General features: G+C 41.6%; 2 protein-coding genes across 4 annotated transcripts in view; one reads left to right on the top strand and one right to left on the bottom strand.

Annotated features, from left to right (window-relative positions):
* Positions 1-17948, top strand: part of LOC306826676 (zona pellucida sperm-binding protein 4-like) — a 350754-nt gene that overhangs the window by 83024 nt on the left and 249782 nt on the right. The window lies entirely within an intron of this gene.
* Positions 838-17330, bottom strand: gigyf2 (GRB10 interacting GYF protein 2). Of its 3 annotated transcripts, none has more exons than XM_079348130.1 (29): positions 17223-17330; positions 14843-14894; positions 14488-14656; positions 14249-14344; positions 13925-14033; positions 12589-12694; positions 12461-12501; positions 12330-12362; positions 12016-12195; positions 11420-11631; positions 11165-11300; positions 9725-9976; positions 9439-9611; positions 9187-9343; positions 8900-9066; positions 7813-7907; positions 7096-7224; positions 6514-6644; positions 6296-6396; positions 5924-6064; positions 5659-5817; positions 4914-5162; positions 4709-4831; positions 4347-4589; positions 3834-4036; positions 3598-3749; positions 3307-3500; positions 1847-1988; positions 838-1743 (listed from the first exon to the last, which is right to left on the bottom strand). In XM_079348130.1, exons 2-29 carry the CDS (start codon positions 14878-14880, stop codon positions 1676-1678), a joined length of 3999 nt encoding a protein of 1332 aa, XP_079204256.1. In that variant the 5' UTR covers positions 14881-14894; positions 17223-17330; the 3' UTR covers positions 838-1675. The 3 variants fall into 3 exon arrangements, with proteins under 3 accessions (XP_079204256.1, XP_079204258.1, XP_079204257.1); XM_079348132.1 differs by having other exon boundaries at positions 12091-12195; XM_079348131.1 differs by lacking the exon at positions 17223-17330 and adding an exon at positions 16854-17141.

Here is a 17948-nt window from a genome sequence, read left to right as displayed (position 1 = left end):
GTCCTAAAAAAACCCAAAAAGAAGTTCGGGGGACATAGATTACAGTTATTGATCTTAGTTTTGTTTTACTCCCAGTACGAGTGACGCATGAATCAAGAATAATATACTATAATCAGTATATAGTATATAAGTATCAATATAGAAGTTTATCCTACTTTCTGGAAGGAAGACAGATCTGCCTTCCTAATCCGACCTGCTGGAGGAAGATAAGTTACATTGTAAGTAAAAGGTGATAAATATTGACCATTTGGTACACCATGTTTCAGTTTTTTTTAAGTGTGCATATTATCACTTTAAAACCTTTTGCTTGACAAAACATGGCTCCCGTGGTTTTACCCTCCAACATCTATAAATGAACCATTTTAGAGCAGTAACCCTGAGAAAGTGCATTCAAAGAACTGCAAAAGGGCATTTTGGTAGAGGCAAGGCAGTCCAAACCGCTTTCATCATTTCAACACATTTAATGGTTCAGTTAACCTAATGATCAGTAAAGGGTTATGAAAGTCATTTGTCCTCGTTTAAATTTAAAACCATGACTACAATTGAGCTAAAGAAAAACTAAATATGAACCATCAATCTGTCAGGATAAGAGAGTATGAGGGGAGGTTTTTACCCAGGAATGTGCATTGTAAAACTTACCTCAATCTAAATTCCCTGCGTGGAGATTAAACATGTTGTTCCAGATCTTAACCATCATTGTTAATACCATGCTTCCTTCATGTTCTCTTTAACACTAGAGTGTATGTCATTCTCATTTCCACAGTTCTAATTAGGATCCTTGTGAAAAGTGAATCAAATGAATGGTGCACATTAGTGTTTCACTCAATAGTTCAGACACAGATGTTAACAGCCCACTTCTCAGACTGTTTTATTTTCATACTGCAATAAAAAAGTACGACTCCAGCAGATCATTTTCATATATTATAATACAGATGCAGAATTGAAAGTTTATTCTTTAAACAGCCTAGTATTTTACAAGAAATAGATAACTACTTGGAACTTTTGAACATGTCCTTAAAACAGGACATAAGTGGGCACGAATCCTTGGGCTCTACTTTGCCGTCATTATCCATGAACACCCAGCAGAATATAGGGAGGGGAAACAGGGATGGGGTTTAAGGGATGTGATGAAGAACAAATTTCAATAAATAAAGCAAAAATAATGGATATAATCTCTATAACCTTTTCCCATAATACCCCAACCACCCACCCATATATATCCACACTTAAAACAATCCCAAACAATGGCGGCCAAATTTGAAACGAGTCGTCTCTGAGTTCCTAAAACAAGACATAATTGGGGACCCAGCAGGTGCACGCCAAACAGTCAATGATGCCTCTCCAGACTTTTCTCCAGATGCTTGAGTTCATCACGTAGTTGCTTTCTTGGCTGGTCGATGGTTTCACAGGCAGTTTTGCTTCAGTCTTTTTTTGTCTCACAGATATTTTTTTTTAATTTTAAAGCTCCGTAAGCAAACTGGAATCTTCCCCGTCTCAGAGACCTGTTTTCAATTTAAAATGAATGCGGGATTACCACTGTTCGTCTGAAAAACGGGGAAACTAAAAAGAAAGGTTGTTGGGCAGTCAGGGGGGGGGGGGCTGTGAGAGGGGTTCAGGTAAAACAGCTGCTGTTCAAATTGGATACAGTCAGTGTGGTTTACTTGGCTGCAGTCCCTTATGCGTCTTCTAAAGTCTCAATCTCTCCCATATTCAGTCTCTCAGATGAAGCATTCACAGAGAAACCTAGGAAAAATGAAAACAGAGATCAGTGGGTGAAATGGAAAATGCATTGATCACACATGGTTGCAGATTTTTTTTCTGTGAGCAGATGGGTGTATGCACTCACCTAGAAGGCTGGGATCTGCGCGGACCATCTTCTGCTTCTTTTTCTTCTTCCCTGAGGTGACGGTCTCAAAGCGCTGCTGCTGCCCACTCGTATGGTTGGACTGGTAGAGAGATGAAGATCCTGTTCCACCCCATACCGAATCCTGGGGAAGAGAGAGATTGATGAGAACTTGGTTTATGACTGAAAAGTCCAAATATTATTATATGTTAGTTTAATGTGGTCCAGTGGATTTTGATGTTATTTAAATTAAGTCAAGTAAAAGAGAAAAATGACCGTTGAAACCACTCGGTTTTATGTCTCTAAAACTGCAAAAAAAGACTGGACCATGCTCACGATGATGTGGAGTAGTGGGCAGAAAAAACTGTCACTAAACAGAGGAATTACATACTGTATAAACAGCAGCTTTACACAGTGGTAGAGTGGGAATAGGTCTTAACAACAATGTGTGATAAGGATCGAGTGACACTTTGATCTGATACCAAGTAATACGTTGCTCGTTATTTATGAGCCGAAAAACTTAGAAAAAGGAAACGTTTAAAAACATTGTTTTAAATATCAAAATAATCCACCGAACATGAGGCCTTCATTTCTAAACTTGACCGGTAACAAATCAAATGCATGTTGAATGGTTTATGAACAACAGTTTTCAGTAATAAATGACTCTTTGCATTATACACGTAGGACTGTAAATTAAAAAACCATAAAGTCAGCTCACGTCTGCATGAGTTGATAGAGCTTCAGCTCCCCTCAGAAACAAAGAACAGGCCGTGGAATGACATGTTTTGGAGCTTTTTCAAAGGTGTGACGCAAGAGAAATTCAGCAGCGTTAGCCCAGGAGTATGAAGGCAGCGGCTGTGTCAAATAAAAATACCACACAGAAATACCACATGGTGTCTGTGTCTTGACTATTTTTGGACATTGCAAGGGACATATGCCCTTCTTTTGATCACATTACAAGACCAGCATGGCTCTGGAGAGGAAGTGGGACCAACGCTTTACTCGGGCTTTCCCACTTGCAGAAACATCTTAAACTTCCATTTGGAGATGCATGTGTGAACACAAAGAGCCACATTTTTTCACCCAGTTTCTCCTGCCAGAGTCCTGGTATTTTTTCCACAGCAAGTCCCAGCGAGCTGAAGTAAGAACACTGTGATTTTGCCCCTTTCAGCTAGTTTACCCATTACTTTACATAGACATTTCTCAAACAGCACAGGGGGTTTAGAAAAGGCTACAAAGTGCCACTTCAGTAAATCAGAAAGTGAAGACATGCTGCATCTTTTGGGGGTTTTCTCCACATGGAGATTCTTTGGATGAATGGCTAGTTTTATAAATCACTATTGTCCACGATGAGCCCTCAAACAAATATTGTGGCTGATTGAGATTCTACGTGTAGGAGTAAATTAAGTCCCAAAGGTGAACATCATAAAAGTACTGACTGACTGCACTTCAGTCCGGCTCACCTGCTGCTTCTTGAAGGCTTGTTGTTGGTTTTGCGGTGCCGGTTTCTGTTGGTTAGCGTTCTGTTTGGCACGACGTTCCAGGAACTGCTTGGCAAAGTCCTTGGCCTCGGGAGTGTCCCCCAAATAGGCCCTGACGTAATCGTGCACCTCGTACGGAGAGTCCACTTCTTTCAGGAAGGATGCAAACGTCGGAACTGGCAGGGAGGAAAATATTTTTTGAGTTTACAGAAAATGAACCATCAATATTTGTGGGTGGCTTGCTGTTCCAAAAACTTATTTTTAAAGTCTTACCATCCAGATTGTTGGCTGTGTTGAGGGTGTGCAGGGTTTGCTCACACCATTGCATGAAGGTATCCTGCTGACTCTTACTGACCCCTTGAAACAACTTCAGCAGCTTTTCTTCCTCTTCTACCTTCTTATTGGCCCGCCCACTCACAGAATTACTAAAATACAAGATAGTAGACAAAGTTTAAATCTGTGCATCACTTATAACCTTTCAGACATCTTTAGCCGTCTTATTTAAATACCTGAGGTTGGCGTTGCCTTTGTTGTTCTTTTGCGTGCTGCCTTTCTTGGGTGGCGGAGGTTGCTGGACTGCTTCTTTAACGGCCTCGTCCCAGAAGCCCATGTTGGAGTTGTGGGTGTCACCCCAGATACTGCTGGAGTCTGAGCCCCAGTTAGTGCAGGGGCTGGTGTTCACAGACCCCCACACTGAGTTACTCAGAGACGGCTGTGACAAGAGAGACACCATGTTACACAGTTACATTATTTCATGACTAAAACTGCCCAGTCAATTATTCATTGGAGTTGTGGTCGATAAAATCCGTTTTTAAAAGCACAGGGAGAAAAGCAAAGGGTTCTGAAAGAACGGAAAAGCTGGAAACGTGGTGTTTTGACTGACATGTCTAAGTTTAATCTAATTCATGCTAATTCATACTGATCAAAATTTCAAGTTTGTTTCAGTCGATGCCCAACTTTGCCGCTCTACATAATGTTTATCCTCCTTTAGCCAATGAAACTGCATCCTGTGGGTCACGTACTGTTCTGGTTTGAGAGCGGATCTGTTGGGAGACGATGGGATGTTGTTGTGGTTGCTGCTGCTGATGATCCTTTCTCTGTTTCATCAGCTGGGCTTCTTCCCTTTGAATCTCCAGCAAAGATTTGGTAATAACAGGCTGCTTGGACGCACTACCCCAACCAGACAGCTTGGACTGGGGCTGCTGAGCCTGTTGCAAGGCCTGCTGCTGCTGCAGCTTCAGGAGTTCCTGTTGCTGACGTCGCTGCTGTTGGGGTGAGGAGGGGGGGAATGAAATAAGTCAACTAAACTGATTTTCAAATCAAAGTAGTCTGCAGGTGATCTGCAACCACACTGAGTTGAAACTGTGCTACTCCCTACTCTTACCTCCTCAAGCGCTTGTTGCTCTCTTTCTTCTTCAAGTTTCTGGATCTCAGCCAGCGACAGGGCATTCTGGTGCTGGTTTATACTGTTGGCTGACTGTTGGCCCCACTTTGAGGAGGATGGAAGCTGAGGAAGATGTACAGTGTTTTATCAGCTTTTATACAAATCTGGATGTCTATTTTTGCAGAGTAGTCTCATCTGACCTCACCTTCATTTGTGCGAGCTGCTGCTGCTGCTGTTGTTGCTGAAGTCTCCTGAGGGCCTCTTGCTGCTGCTGCCTCTGTCTTTGCAGCTCCTGCTGTCTTTGGGCCTCCTGCTCTCTCCTCTTCTGCTCCTCCTCTTGTTGTTGAGCAAGTGCAGCTGCTACGGCAGCAGCTGCCGCCGCCTCCTCCTCCGCTCGCTTCTCCTCCTCGCGCCTCAACACTTCAAGCTCCTCCTGCTTCCTGCGCTCCTCCTCCTGGAGAAGTAGATAAATAACACCACTTAAGTTCAGACTTGGGGAGATGATTAGGGATGTAACAATACTAAAAATCACACACTAAAATATCGTAATAACAAGTCCATGGTTCGATATATCGCCATATTTTGACAAATTAGAATATTTAAGACTTGGAAAAAAATGTAAACAATGATTGGACATTGAAAAGGGGAATGACATGGATCAAATGACCTAAGAGTCCCTTTCATAAAACAAAACAATTGCAAAAGCTGAACCTGGAAGACAAAACAACTCATCTACTATAAATCTTACACGTTTAAGTCATAAGACAAAGAGATCATTTCAAAATTGTCTCCCTCGACTAAACCTTTTTTTTTTTTTTTTTTTTACCTGGAAAACATTTCAGGACCTCAACAGTATCGAGTCACTTTTGTTTATAAAATATGAAAAGATATCATGAAACTGAAGATACTGTAACACCCAGGAGTGGTTTATAAACTTTTGGTTTGTTCACCTGTTTGCGATGGAACTCCTCCCGTTTCTTCATTTCCTCTTCTTTCCTCCTCCTCTCCTCTAATCTGCGGAGAGCTTCTTCTTGTGCCAGTCTTTCCTCCTCCTCTTTTTGTCTGCGCTGTGCCTCTTCAAGCTCTCGCTGACGTCTTAATGCCTCCTCCTACCGATTTGAAAAATGGGGTCTCAATTTCAGTATATTGCCCATTAAAACTGACGCTTAATGGCCTTATGTGTTTCAGGTGGATGGTTGATTAAAAATGCTTTACCTGTTTTTGTCGTGCCAGCTCCTCTTCTTCCAAACGCTTACGTTCCTCCTCCTGTCGAGCCCTCAGGGCCTCCTCCAGCCTTTTCCTCTCCTCTTCCTCCCTTTTGGCTCTCATTTCTGCCTCACGTCTCTCCAGCTCCAACTGTTAAATCAAAGAAAGAATATATGAAGATATTAGAGGAAGATTTTGGGACTTTGAGGACGGGCACTAACAGGAATAGCATTTTGTAAAACAAGGTTTACATATAAGAAAAACAGTTATTTCCATTGAAAAAACGAGATTATAAAGGAGATAACTTATAGGATCAAAACGCTGACATGACATGATGTAATCAATGTTATCTTAGAAGCTCTCTACATTCGAATGGGTTACCTTTGCAGCCTTGGACTTCTCTAACTGTTGCATCTGCTCGATGGTTGGAGCCTGTGCCATGGAGTCTATAGGTAAATCCCACACGCTGCTGCCATCCCACGCTGTTGAACACAAAACAATATCACACATTACCCCTTCAAAAGTCCAATACACATCTTCCGACATGCTCATGTGATTTAAAAAGGAGAACACTGCAGAATCATACAGTGAGAACTCACTGCTTTGGGCAGACTGTTGGAGGTTTGGTGTGCAGGAGGCCTGAGAGGACGGGTTCTGCATTTCCCACACAGAACCAGAGTCCGGTACAGACAAGGACCGGGTAACAGGAGGTAGAAGGCTCTCAGACGCCCTGGACAAAAAGAAACCAATGTTTAAAAACAACAACTTCCATTTCATGTCTATGCAAGGTGAGTATACAGCACAGGTACATTAAAGGTAGGGTGATAAGAGTCATGATCTTGCACTAGTACTTGAATTTCCCTCGGGATCAATAAAGTATCTATCTATCTATCTATCTATCTATCTATCTATCTATCTATCTAGTATGTGAGAGAATGGATGGTAAATACATTACGCTACAGGTAACACTTACCCATTCACACAATGGTGCTATCATAAGTGTATCTAAAGTGCTGCTATCTAAAGAGTCTATCATTATCAACTAATTCCATTCACACACTGCTACTGATGCAGCAGCAGGCCTGGTTTGGGGTTCAGTGTCTTGCCCAGGACACATCTACATGTGGAAGGAGCTGGGGACCTTCCAGTTACGAGTGTGTGCATGGTTGTGTGTTATTGACCTGATCTTGAGAGCCTGGTATTGCTGTAGTAGCAGGTTGATCTGCTGTTGATGCTGCTGTTGCTGTTGAAGAGGAGCGGAGTTAAGAGCTGCAGTTTTCTGCTGGGCCAGGGCCTGAGCATACTGCTGCCTGAACAGTGGAGGAGAAATGAAGGGAAAAAAACAGGAAATTGGAGTTTACTAATAAATAAATAAATAAAGAGTGAATGAATTATGAATGTGGCATGTTAAATGTAGATGCATGTACACACTGTAGTTAATTGTAGCCTTATTTCTATCTTTACAACTTTCTATGGTGTAGTGAAAGCTACTTTTTAATGTTGAGCTACATATTACTAAACTACAACCCCTACCCAAAAAGTTGGGTTGCTGTGTAAAACATAAATACTAAATGTGACTTGCAAAACATTGAAAGCCCATATTTTACTAGAGTTTGTCAGAAGCCATGATGCCTTTGATGAGTCAAAGGTGCCTGTACTTTCATCTCAATTACTGGATATAGTGGATGAGTAGATTCCGCAGTCCCTGGGCTTTATTTGGTTGGAGATAACACGAAAACAACATACCAAATGTCTAAACTGAACATTTTTTAACCTGATGCCGACATGTTTTTAAAAACTTGGGACAGCTGCAACTTAAGTCTGGAAAAGTAATTTAATTCATGTCTTCATTCAGAAAGTGAAGCCACTTCGAGGTGTGTGTTGATTTGGGTACATACCTGAGGAGGTATTGATACTGGAGCTGCTGTAACTGGTACAGATTGAGAGCAGTGAGCTCTTGCTGTCTCTTCTGCCTTTCTTGATCACCATCGCCCTGTAATACACAAGACAGTCAGGATGAAGGAGTGTGTGCTTTTTCGCATCCTACACTGAATGTATTTGATCTTACAGACACTTCCATGACAACATTCAGTCACGTTAGCTCAGGGATCTCCAACCTTTCTTCACCTGAGAGCTACTTGCATCACATTGTGTGTGTGTTTATATATATATATATATATATATATATATATATATATATATATATATATATATATAATTATTATTATTTTTACAGTACTTTAGAGGTTGTTATTTAAATGAGACTGTTTTGTGACTGACAAAACCGCAAGAAAAACACTTCAGCAGTAAAGTTAGCTAACAGCATCCTGAGTACATCCAAATGTGAGAGCTATTATCAGGATGCAGATCAAAAACTGCAGCAGCATTGTGAAAGGGATCACAGATAAATAAAAAGCTTCAGCATGTTATTTTAACTTTATCTTTAGAGTCCAAATGTTATCACAGGGACAGAAGACATGGAGTTTTGGTGCAGTGAGAAAATCAGCTGATGAGTCGATGTCCCACATTATGGCAGGAGTAAAGATTTCGTAAGCTTCAAATGAGATGTGTATTTGCACCATTTCAACATTTTCACTGGATCTGGATTTCAGTCCGTCCTGAGACGCATTACCACTAACATTTTTATGAGACTACTGTCCTCAATCAAGACGCATCAAGTGATTGATGTGTGTATGGGGTCAAACTTGCTTCAGGTTGGACTTTATAAGTTTGATTATTTCAATCCGAGATCGAGAAAAATGGCTCTGCTGGCAAGAGAAAGAAATGTGGAAGTTGATTGAAGTCTGAAAATTCACCTGAACAGACAGGTTCATGAAACACCAATAAGCTATGACATGAAGGATTCCTCTGCGTACAAATTACTAGTCAAAAGAGTGGACTAGCACACCACCTACAGCTCATGGTTAGTAATGGCGACTAAAGCCTGCTACTCTGTTGGAAATAAGCAAGGGTCTTCAAACAAACCTGTAGAGGAGGAGGTGCAGGGCCTGGAGTAAATGGTACTCTCCCCCAGATCTTCATGATCTCTCCGAGTGCCTGAAATACTTCATCACAGCCTCTCTTCACTAACAGAGACATTGTGAAGTAACCAGCCTGGAACCATTCAGCCATCTCCTGGTTACTGAACGGACCTGAGGGAGTCCAGAAACACAGCAGATTTAAGGAGGATAAAGGAGCAGGCTTTAATGTAAAAAAAAAAAAAAAAGTATCCAAGTCAAATTTCGAGCATGTGAGACCTCTTCCTATCTCACCCTGTATTTCTCCTTGGGGGTCTTTGTAGAACCACTTGAGAGCAGCCTCATGGGTAAGCGGCAGGCATGCAGATTTGGGCTTCTCTGAAGTCTTTACTGCCAGTCTGTCATCATCCGCCACGCCGTCCTGTAGGTACGCCACCATCTTCTCTGCCTCCTGGGAGAGGGTTGGCCGCAAAGACAAAGACAGAGTTTAGGAGAAGCCGTTCAATCTCACGACGGCCTTTAAATGGTCAAAGCCAACTCATTCACCCGCTCAAAGTGCTTCAATCCCTCGTCTTCATCTGCGTCATGTGGAACAGCAGTGGGTCTGCCAATAGGTGCCAATATGCTTGAAGGGAAGGGCAAAGGGTTGTTCATCGTCACTGGAACTTCCATGGGCTTTGGCTGCGGTAACTGAACGCTTGGCGATGGAGCAGATACTTCTGCATAGATAGAAGAGGGGAGAGCAGGCGAGTATGAGGAGGTGTTCTATGTTAGCAACAGCTGGCTAAAAACGGTCATTTAAAAAAAGGGAAACCAAAGACTGACGCCCTACCTGTTCGTGTGGTAGAAATGTGTGTCATGGGCAGAGACTCGAGGATGTTGTTTGACATGGGGATGTGAAGGGGGACTTTGCAGGGCTCAGGCGGGCGCTCCAGGGGGGGTTGACGTTCAGCTGGCCTCTCAGACTCCTCTGTTCTGCTAGACTGGCTTGGGGACAGCGACTGGGTAGAAGTCTGAGTTGTGGGTAATTGGGGAGCAACAGGTGCAATGACAGCTGAAGCCTCCTCTGAAACTCGTAGTAACTCTAAAAAATAAATGAGAAAGATATCAGTCAAAGAAATGCCGTGTGGCTGCAAGATGGTTGTTTTCTGGTGTTGTGTAGATTTAACTGCAGAAGACACAAAAAAATCATTTTAAAAATAATTGTGACCTGAAAGTTGCCGCTCAAACTTAGAGTGCCACAGTCCTCTTAAATACCAATGCCTACCAACCAAGTATTGTGCTTCTTTCGAAATGCTTGAATTTATCAAAATGAATGAAAGTAAGATTCTTTTCATGTCACAAATACCGATGACTAATCTCAAATTAAAAAATTGTGACCATAAGATCAAGTGTCACAAGGGAGGGAACGAGCTTCAGAGGTGCTTTTCTGCAGTTGAACTTCAGGATCAGTGCACAAAGCGGCAAAAAAAACCAAAAAAACAATGTGGAAAAACCATTTTTAAAGTCATGCACACAATTCATTTGACTTTCAATCCATGGCTGTATGCGTGTCATTAAAGGCAGAATGCATGGGATTTGTTGTGTGCTGTTTGTAAATGAACCATTTTAACTTGTGTGAGTGCATTTAGAGAGGGAGCAGTGGAAACAAGAACAAGCTTGAGGTGTGTCCTCAAACAAAACAGAAACACAGCAGCACCACTAAAGAACCATCTGAGAAGGTTTTCTTCTACGGCCCCCTGTGGTTACTCATGTTTCTCTCTGTTCTTATTGATTAAGGGCCCCAAATCACTGCCAGTAAGTGGTGCTCAGCAAGCACAGCAAATGTAAAGCACTCCTTGTGGGCAAAAATGTCAAATCTAAGACAATTAGTTTTTTGTATTTAGTTGAAGCTTCTATCTATAGTGACTCAAAAGAAGTGCTTTTAACCGTTAGGATGCAACCCAACAATGGCAAGAACCAACAAAAACAGCTACAGATCGACTAGATTTGTTTTTACAAGTTCATGCACAGCCTTTTAGTGAACACAAACATATTACATGATTTGCAGCTGTCAATATTAAAAGAAGCAGAGGTCATCTTAACACAAACAGCAGCATGGATACTAGTCTGCAGATTTTCTTAATGTTCACCATTTTTAACTCAACGGCTTTTTAACTTGTTTCTTGTATATCCATTATCAAGTTAGTTGCTACTTCAGGTCGAAAAATCCAGGATCCGAGATTAGTCCTGAAAAATTAAATCCCTGCAGACGAGAACTGAAATGACTAACCTTTTCGTTCAGCCTCTGCTTCCATTTCTTTGGTCTCTTTTGGCAGAATGTCCTCCTCCTCCAGGCCCTCTTCACACTCTTCCAAGGGTTTGAAGTCGAGCTCTGCCTCCTCCATGATTGGCTCCTTAGATGCTTTCTAAATACACAACAAAGTGCCCGTTTATAGTGACATACATTAGCTTTAATAAATCACATGGCAGAGTTATTTAATTGTCTAAATCAATGTTTATAGCTTCTCCCAGGTCCAGTATGTACCTTGAGTGAGAGAAAGGCCCCTGATGAGTCAAAGGTGCCTGCCTCCTCGTCCGCATCCTCCAGACACCACTCTGGCAGGCTGTCCCTCTCGTCCTCCAAGCTGCCGCTGCCTGACCGTGGCCTCCTGTAGCCCCGCTCCTCTTCTCTTGCGTCAAACGGGAAACGGCGACGCTGCTCTGCGATTTCCCGCCACCCTGCTGACCGAGGCCCGTCTGTGGGAATATAATAATATCGTCCATTAATCTCAACGCATTAATCCAAGGACAGTAAACATTGTGGCAACCAGCACTGACGTACAATGTTTCTGACATCGTTATACCAGGATTGTTGTAGCATGTGCAGTTCAATAGCTGTAATATGTACTGTCATTCACACAAACATGCCATAATGGAAAAAAAAGTGGAGCTGGAGAATATCCCTTTATTCAACTAGAAATGTTGAAATATAAATGTGTGCTTGAAGTAAGTAACAGCCACACAACAGTAGACATGCTGTGGCTTGTGAGTGACTCAGGCCATACAAAAACACCCATCTGAACATCAAGGGTGTTTTAATAAAGATATGTTTACAACCAATGTGGTCAATGCAGTGCCCACCTGGGCTCAGGGGGCACCAGCGATCACTGTCCCATCGGGAACCCGCCAGTCGCCAGCCCCCCTCATCATCCTCACCATTCTGAGCGTCGCGCATAGCACGCCAGTTTTCACTCTCTGAACGCGTGAACTCGTGCTTCCTCGGTAGGCCGGTCCCAACATCCTCATAGTTGCTTCGGACGACTGCAAAGAGATGGGTCGGGGTCGTAGAACCAATGAGTAAACTTGCTTAAGGCTTGCCCGTGACATGTTAACTGCACTCAAGTATCTGGCTGGCTTTTCAGTCAAATATTGAATTTGTTAAGAGACCCACTTACTATGATTAATCGGAAAATGTCCTGGAGCAACTTCTGCAAGGTTCACAGAGAGTAACAAGTAGATAAGCCAGTGCACTTGCCAGTGAGCATGTCATGTATCGATTATTTAAGCAACAACTTTTAACACCAACCTGGGTCTTTTCGACCTGGCTTTTCAAACCTTCTGTCACCCCTGGCAAAAAAAGAAAAATACACACATTATGTAAAACTGGAAGACAGACATTTGGAATGCCAAAAATCGTCTCGAGTATGTTCCTACCTTTCTTCCCAGCTCTGGGAGCGATGCATCTCCCTCCCTCCACGCCCAAAACCTTCCACGTCGTCAAAACTTCTTTGGTAAAACCCTCCATCTCCTCTTCCCCTGCCTGAAAACAATCACAGGTTGATGACATTTTTAATATGACCTAAAGAGGTCGACAGGGTAATGACTCTGTGCATGTGCTGAGCATCAGGTAGCAACTTTTAAGGACAAATGACCAAATGGGGCTTAAAGTCGGCTGAAGGTTAAATAAAATCAATTGTCTTAATGTTTACCCTTTCAGTGTTTCCCCACAGAACGACATACAGTAGACTAATGGTGGTGTGGTGTGATCGATCAGCAGATCCTGTTGGCTACTTTCTGATATAAAAGCTCTTTGTCGCAACATTCACAGTTATGCCAGTCTGCTCCCACATATGGGCATTTTTATCACTGCAATAATCATCCTCCATAAATGTTGTCACCATGATGACGAGGTACAGTACATCTGGTATTTGATTGATTGTCCAGACATTCTGGAAAAACATTGCTGGGTGGTGCATGAGCATTGCACGGTCACGCGAGCTGCATGGAAAGTGCTAAAAACTTTATTGACACATGTAGTGGACGCACTAACCACATTTTTCACGAGGGAACTCTGAGTAATTACCTTACCAGCTCACTGCCACAGGCATATTTCCTGAAACAAACACTGTACAGATCCCTGGCTGATGATGCTGCTGGTTCACTTTGTATGGATGTTGGTTGGGGTTAACTTCTCTTGACAACCATTAAGCTCAATAACTGACTGAGTTAACAGGATTTAATCAAACACAATACACACTTGAAAACACTTCACACAGGCGCCTCTCGCAGCAGTTAAAACGACCGATCACTATTGACAGGTGAAGAGCTGACCTTAGCTTGCGAGCACCAAGGATGGTAAGTTTAGTTTCCTGACAGCTGATTCACTCAGCGGCTGCTCTCACACACGACACTGTCAAAGCGGAATGCACTTACACAGACAAATGTGTAATTTAAGTAGTTTACGTTACATTTATTATTAAATCCTACACAAGACCAGAGGAAAGATAAAACATTTTTAAATGATATTCACTTTTATAACCAAATTTAAGGCTTTTAAAGCCTTAATTGAGAATAATTAATTTCAGACACTGCAGGTACACTGAAACGTTGTCCCAAATGAAGGCCAAATTAGTGGGAAAATTGGATTGCGACAATAAAGGCTCGACTGTAAAATACAAAAAAATAAAAATAGAATCTAACATACAATTCCTCCAGTATCTGTGTGTGCTTTAAATCAGAGAAAACAAATCTACGTATACGATCTTAGTACCTCGACCCCTTGAAGTACTTCTGCCTCTTGGTGCCCCGACTATCGGACCGCCTCCTCGCCCTGTCAACCGAAGTACAGCTGCACTGTTCACAGACATGGAAAAATTTCTCTGCAAATACAAAAGGGAGGAATGCAGAAAAAACAACACACTGTCAGCGTTCTGTTATATTTTACAGCAACGTATTTATCAAATAACAAAATGATACAATAAATAAGAGTAGGAGGGCGAATGAGAAATATTTTTGGTGTTAGTGATACAGAGCATTTGTGATATTCCAATTTCTCAGCAAGACTGAGACCTGACGTTATGAGAAGAAGTTGTACCTGTTCCTCCTCTGTAAAAGACACGAGCGCCAGAGGTGGCAAGGGCTCCTCTTGCAATATGGGCAGGAACTCCTTATCGTGTAGGTCTATAGGGATCTAGAGTAGAGAGTAGATTACGTCAAAATGCGCTGCCTGACTGACAAAATTAAGAAGATGAAAATGAAATATTCACATCAACCATTGGCATGCAAATCATGTTGTATCAATTTTTAAGATGCAGTCATTAAAAGCCTACTAACCTTGTTATCCTTTACATAAAGTGCTAACATTTCTTCTCTCCCGTAGCGATAGTCTGCAAGTTTATACTTTGGCAATGCAGGTGATAGAGGTGGCGAGGCAACCGTGCAGCCACTTCCACCACCACCACCACCACCACTGCCGCCACCACCTCCAGACAGGGCACGGAGCCTGGAGAGAGAGAGGGTAGTAAAGGCGGAGTGGACTGAGGACAGGGAGATAACAGTATTGCTAAGATGGTAAATGGCATGCCTGGACTTATTTGGAAAAGATGCACAACTAAACCCCAACAGTAAATCAGTTTCACAGCCTAGGAATGATTTCCATCAGTCTGAACTTCAATTCATGTCAGTTTACCATTCTGGTCCAAAGTTAAGAGTTTGGGTTTCGGCCATTCTTCCTTGAAGTTCTGCAAATATGAAAGGGGAGGGAAAGGATTAGTACCACTCTAATACATCTAGTGCCTCATAACTTAATTATAACTTCCTCTAAAACCTTTTATGTATTTTATTAAACTTTATTCTACATTGCACTGCATTTTAGGTTTGTTATTACTTCAGTTGAGCACAGAGGTACAGCCCATGTCACAAAAACATTTGACTGTGCATCCTGTATGCGTATGTGACAAACAAACCTTTCAATCTGTATTCACTGTTATAAGAGTGACGCTGCTGAAAATCAAAGTCAAGATAGACAAACCGCCACACGACTTGACCTTTTGGAAAATGATAGTTATAGGCTATGGCAACTAATACTATATATCTTACATAAATAAACAATGTTACTGCAGTTCATTCCTACTTTGTAATTGCTTTGAAGTGCTGCATTTTCAGAACAACAAGATAGGATGCACTGATGTAATGTAAATGATTTAACTTTTCAGCCAAACAATCAAGATCAATGTATGCCTAAACAAACACTATAACCTCTTTTGTTTTTTTCATTCTACTTGAGGGGGAAACCAAATAGCATCTGGGACTGTGCAATAATAACAGGAGCGCAATAAAAATAATAAGTGCAATAGAATTGATGATGTTATATCAGTATATGTGTAATAGAACGAGCGTGTGCAACAAGTGCAAACAAAGTGATGTGTGTGTTCTTGTGCTGTCAGAAGTTTACGTTACGTGTATACAGACGTTTGTGTTTGTACTATGTGTGACATTCTCTTGTGTCCAAGGTGAATTTCTACTAAGGGAGACAATAAAAGCAACTATCTAACTATAATTCTGCCACACAGAAGTGAAAAATACTGGATGATTAGTCGACTGCTTAAATTAATTCATTCTCCTCAGGATACATAGTCCATCACATAACCACACAAGCAGGGTACAATTTCAATCTGCTAAAGCTATTTTAGGAGGTCCGGCTTCCTCCAAGCACAGTATGCACGACACCTGTAATTGACAACTGAGGTTCCCACTTAACCTAAGCAAATAAACAATAATAATTATGTAGCATGTATTAGTGTCTCCTCTAACTTCCTTAAGCTTTAGATGAGGATGTATGACGTTGAGAGGCTCCCTCAAATGACGGACAAAAGGCGACAGTAACCTTACAATACCACTGACCATAGGATACAGGGTTAAGCCACGTGTAAGTGTGAAATTGACAGCAATAAATACATAAAATTAAGCCTGTTTTTCAGAAGACAGTTCTCCTGCACGTTTGGTACATCAGTCAGTGTTAAAAAGTAAGAAAAGAAAGAGTAATCGGACTTTCATTTACATTAAGATGACTCATTTCAAAGTATTATAGTCGCATTTCTAATGTGTTCACAACAACATGTATTGTTATTTCATTCATTACTGGGGGTTAAACAGCTTCAGTAAGTCATAAAGATGATCATAACATGATGTTCTTGTGAAGTAGTCCGGCTGTTGTAAACCGTTTAGTGCAACGTGGTGTAATGTTATCTGTAATCTAACTGAAAAGTAAAGAAAACAAAACATGTCAATACAAATCAGACCTGGTGGAACAAGAACTTGTATTTTAAAAATATAAATTATACTGAAATTAACACTAGTTTTACTATATATATTTTTTTAAGTTATTAAACAGTTCACGTTACATTCTGTAAGCTAACACATTTGGCTAATCAGTTAAATATACACGTATGTATTGATGGATTTGTTTTAACATCAATAGACACCTTTCCTCCACGGTTCAGTGTTGACAGTAGGGATAGAGATATGCTAAAAGCAGGCAGCAGAGTAAAGTAAGTTGAAGTGCCACACCAGGGTTATTTTCGCCAGCACGGTGGTTTCAGCTAATGCGTTTGCTAGCAGCACTTAGCCAGAAGCTAACCGAGACAACAGCGTTTTATACTAATGTAGCTTAACGTGGCTTGTCACGCTGTAACATTTACCTGCATATCATTTGCCACGTATTTAGCTTACTGTAACAACATGTGTGTTATCGTACACTAATCTTAATAAGTCAACCAGCCCCCTGGCATAAGTTAATCCAAGCACTTTCTGGCTAACAGGTTGGCTAACTAGCTACACGCGGCCTCGGAGCAGCCAGGGGCCACAACAACGTTTCCTCGCCGACCCGTCCCGCGCTTCACCCAGCCCTGACTCGCACTCGAGGCCGAGGCTGCAAGGCCGAGTAAACATGGTGGTTTTTAACAACTGTCCCAGCCCCCCCAGCTCTTCAGAATATGACTCCCTGACATAGCAGCTTCATTATATTTATGATTTTTCTTTTCTTGTGTATTTAGCTGTGGCTGTCTTACCTCTGCTTGTTGTGACAGCACAGGGTTTGTATGCGAGTTGTGTAGCTCTCTCTCTTTCTCTCTCTCTCTTCGTTTTCCACAAGATGGCTGAGCACGGGTCATGTGACGACGGATAAAACCCGTATGCATGCCGTAAAAAGATTTGCTGACTACTGTGTATTCACAAGCAGTGGGCTGAATAACCATACTGTATAAGCCTGTAATGCATATTTTTCTATATAATAGGGGTCATGAAACGTAGAAGGATATTATGCAGATAACACTTTTTTACTGTACATTCTGTTCAGGACCTCCTCCACTTATAGGTCACAATCACAACCTTAAATATGTACTATGTGATTTTGGTAGAGAAATGTGAAATTGTGTGGTAGACTATATTCAGAACTTTATGCACAAAATGTCCTCAGAGGAAAATGTTGGTCCCTGTAACACTGTTAAAAGATTAAATGCTCCACGGCCAACTAGAGTGAAACAGTAAATCTCCTGGTAGCTTAAATCTAAACAAGTGTCCTGGGACTCATTCTTCCTTTGAATAAAGCTGTTTATTTAGTTCAGAAAATATAGCATAGAATTGTTTCACTTCTCCAGCTTCCAGTCCCAAATCTACAGCGCACCTTTAACAACTAATCTACATCCATGTGGTGTTACAAAAAAATCAGATACAGATACTCTGCAATTGCAGTTTTTTCCCACTGGCATCTGTTGTTTTGTTTTGTCAGACCTATT

This window comes from Symphodus melops (genome assembly GCF_947650265.1).
Source record: "Symphodus melops genome assembly, chromosome: 7".
Lineage (NCBI taxonomy): Eukaryota > Metazoa > Chordata > Actinopteri > Labriformes > Labridae > Symphodus > Symphodus melops.
The sequence above is the reverse complement of the archived record's forward strand: the minus strand, read 5'-3'. Positions and strand labels throughout refer to the sequence as shown.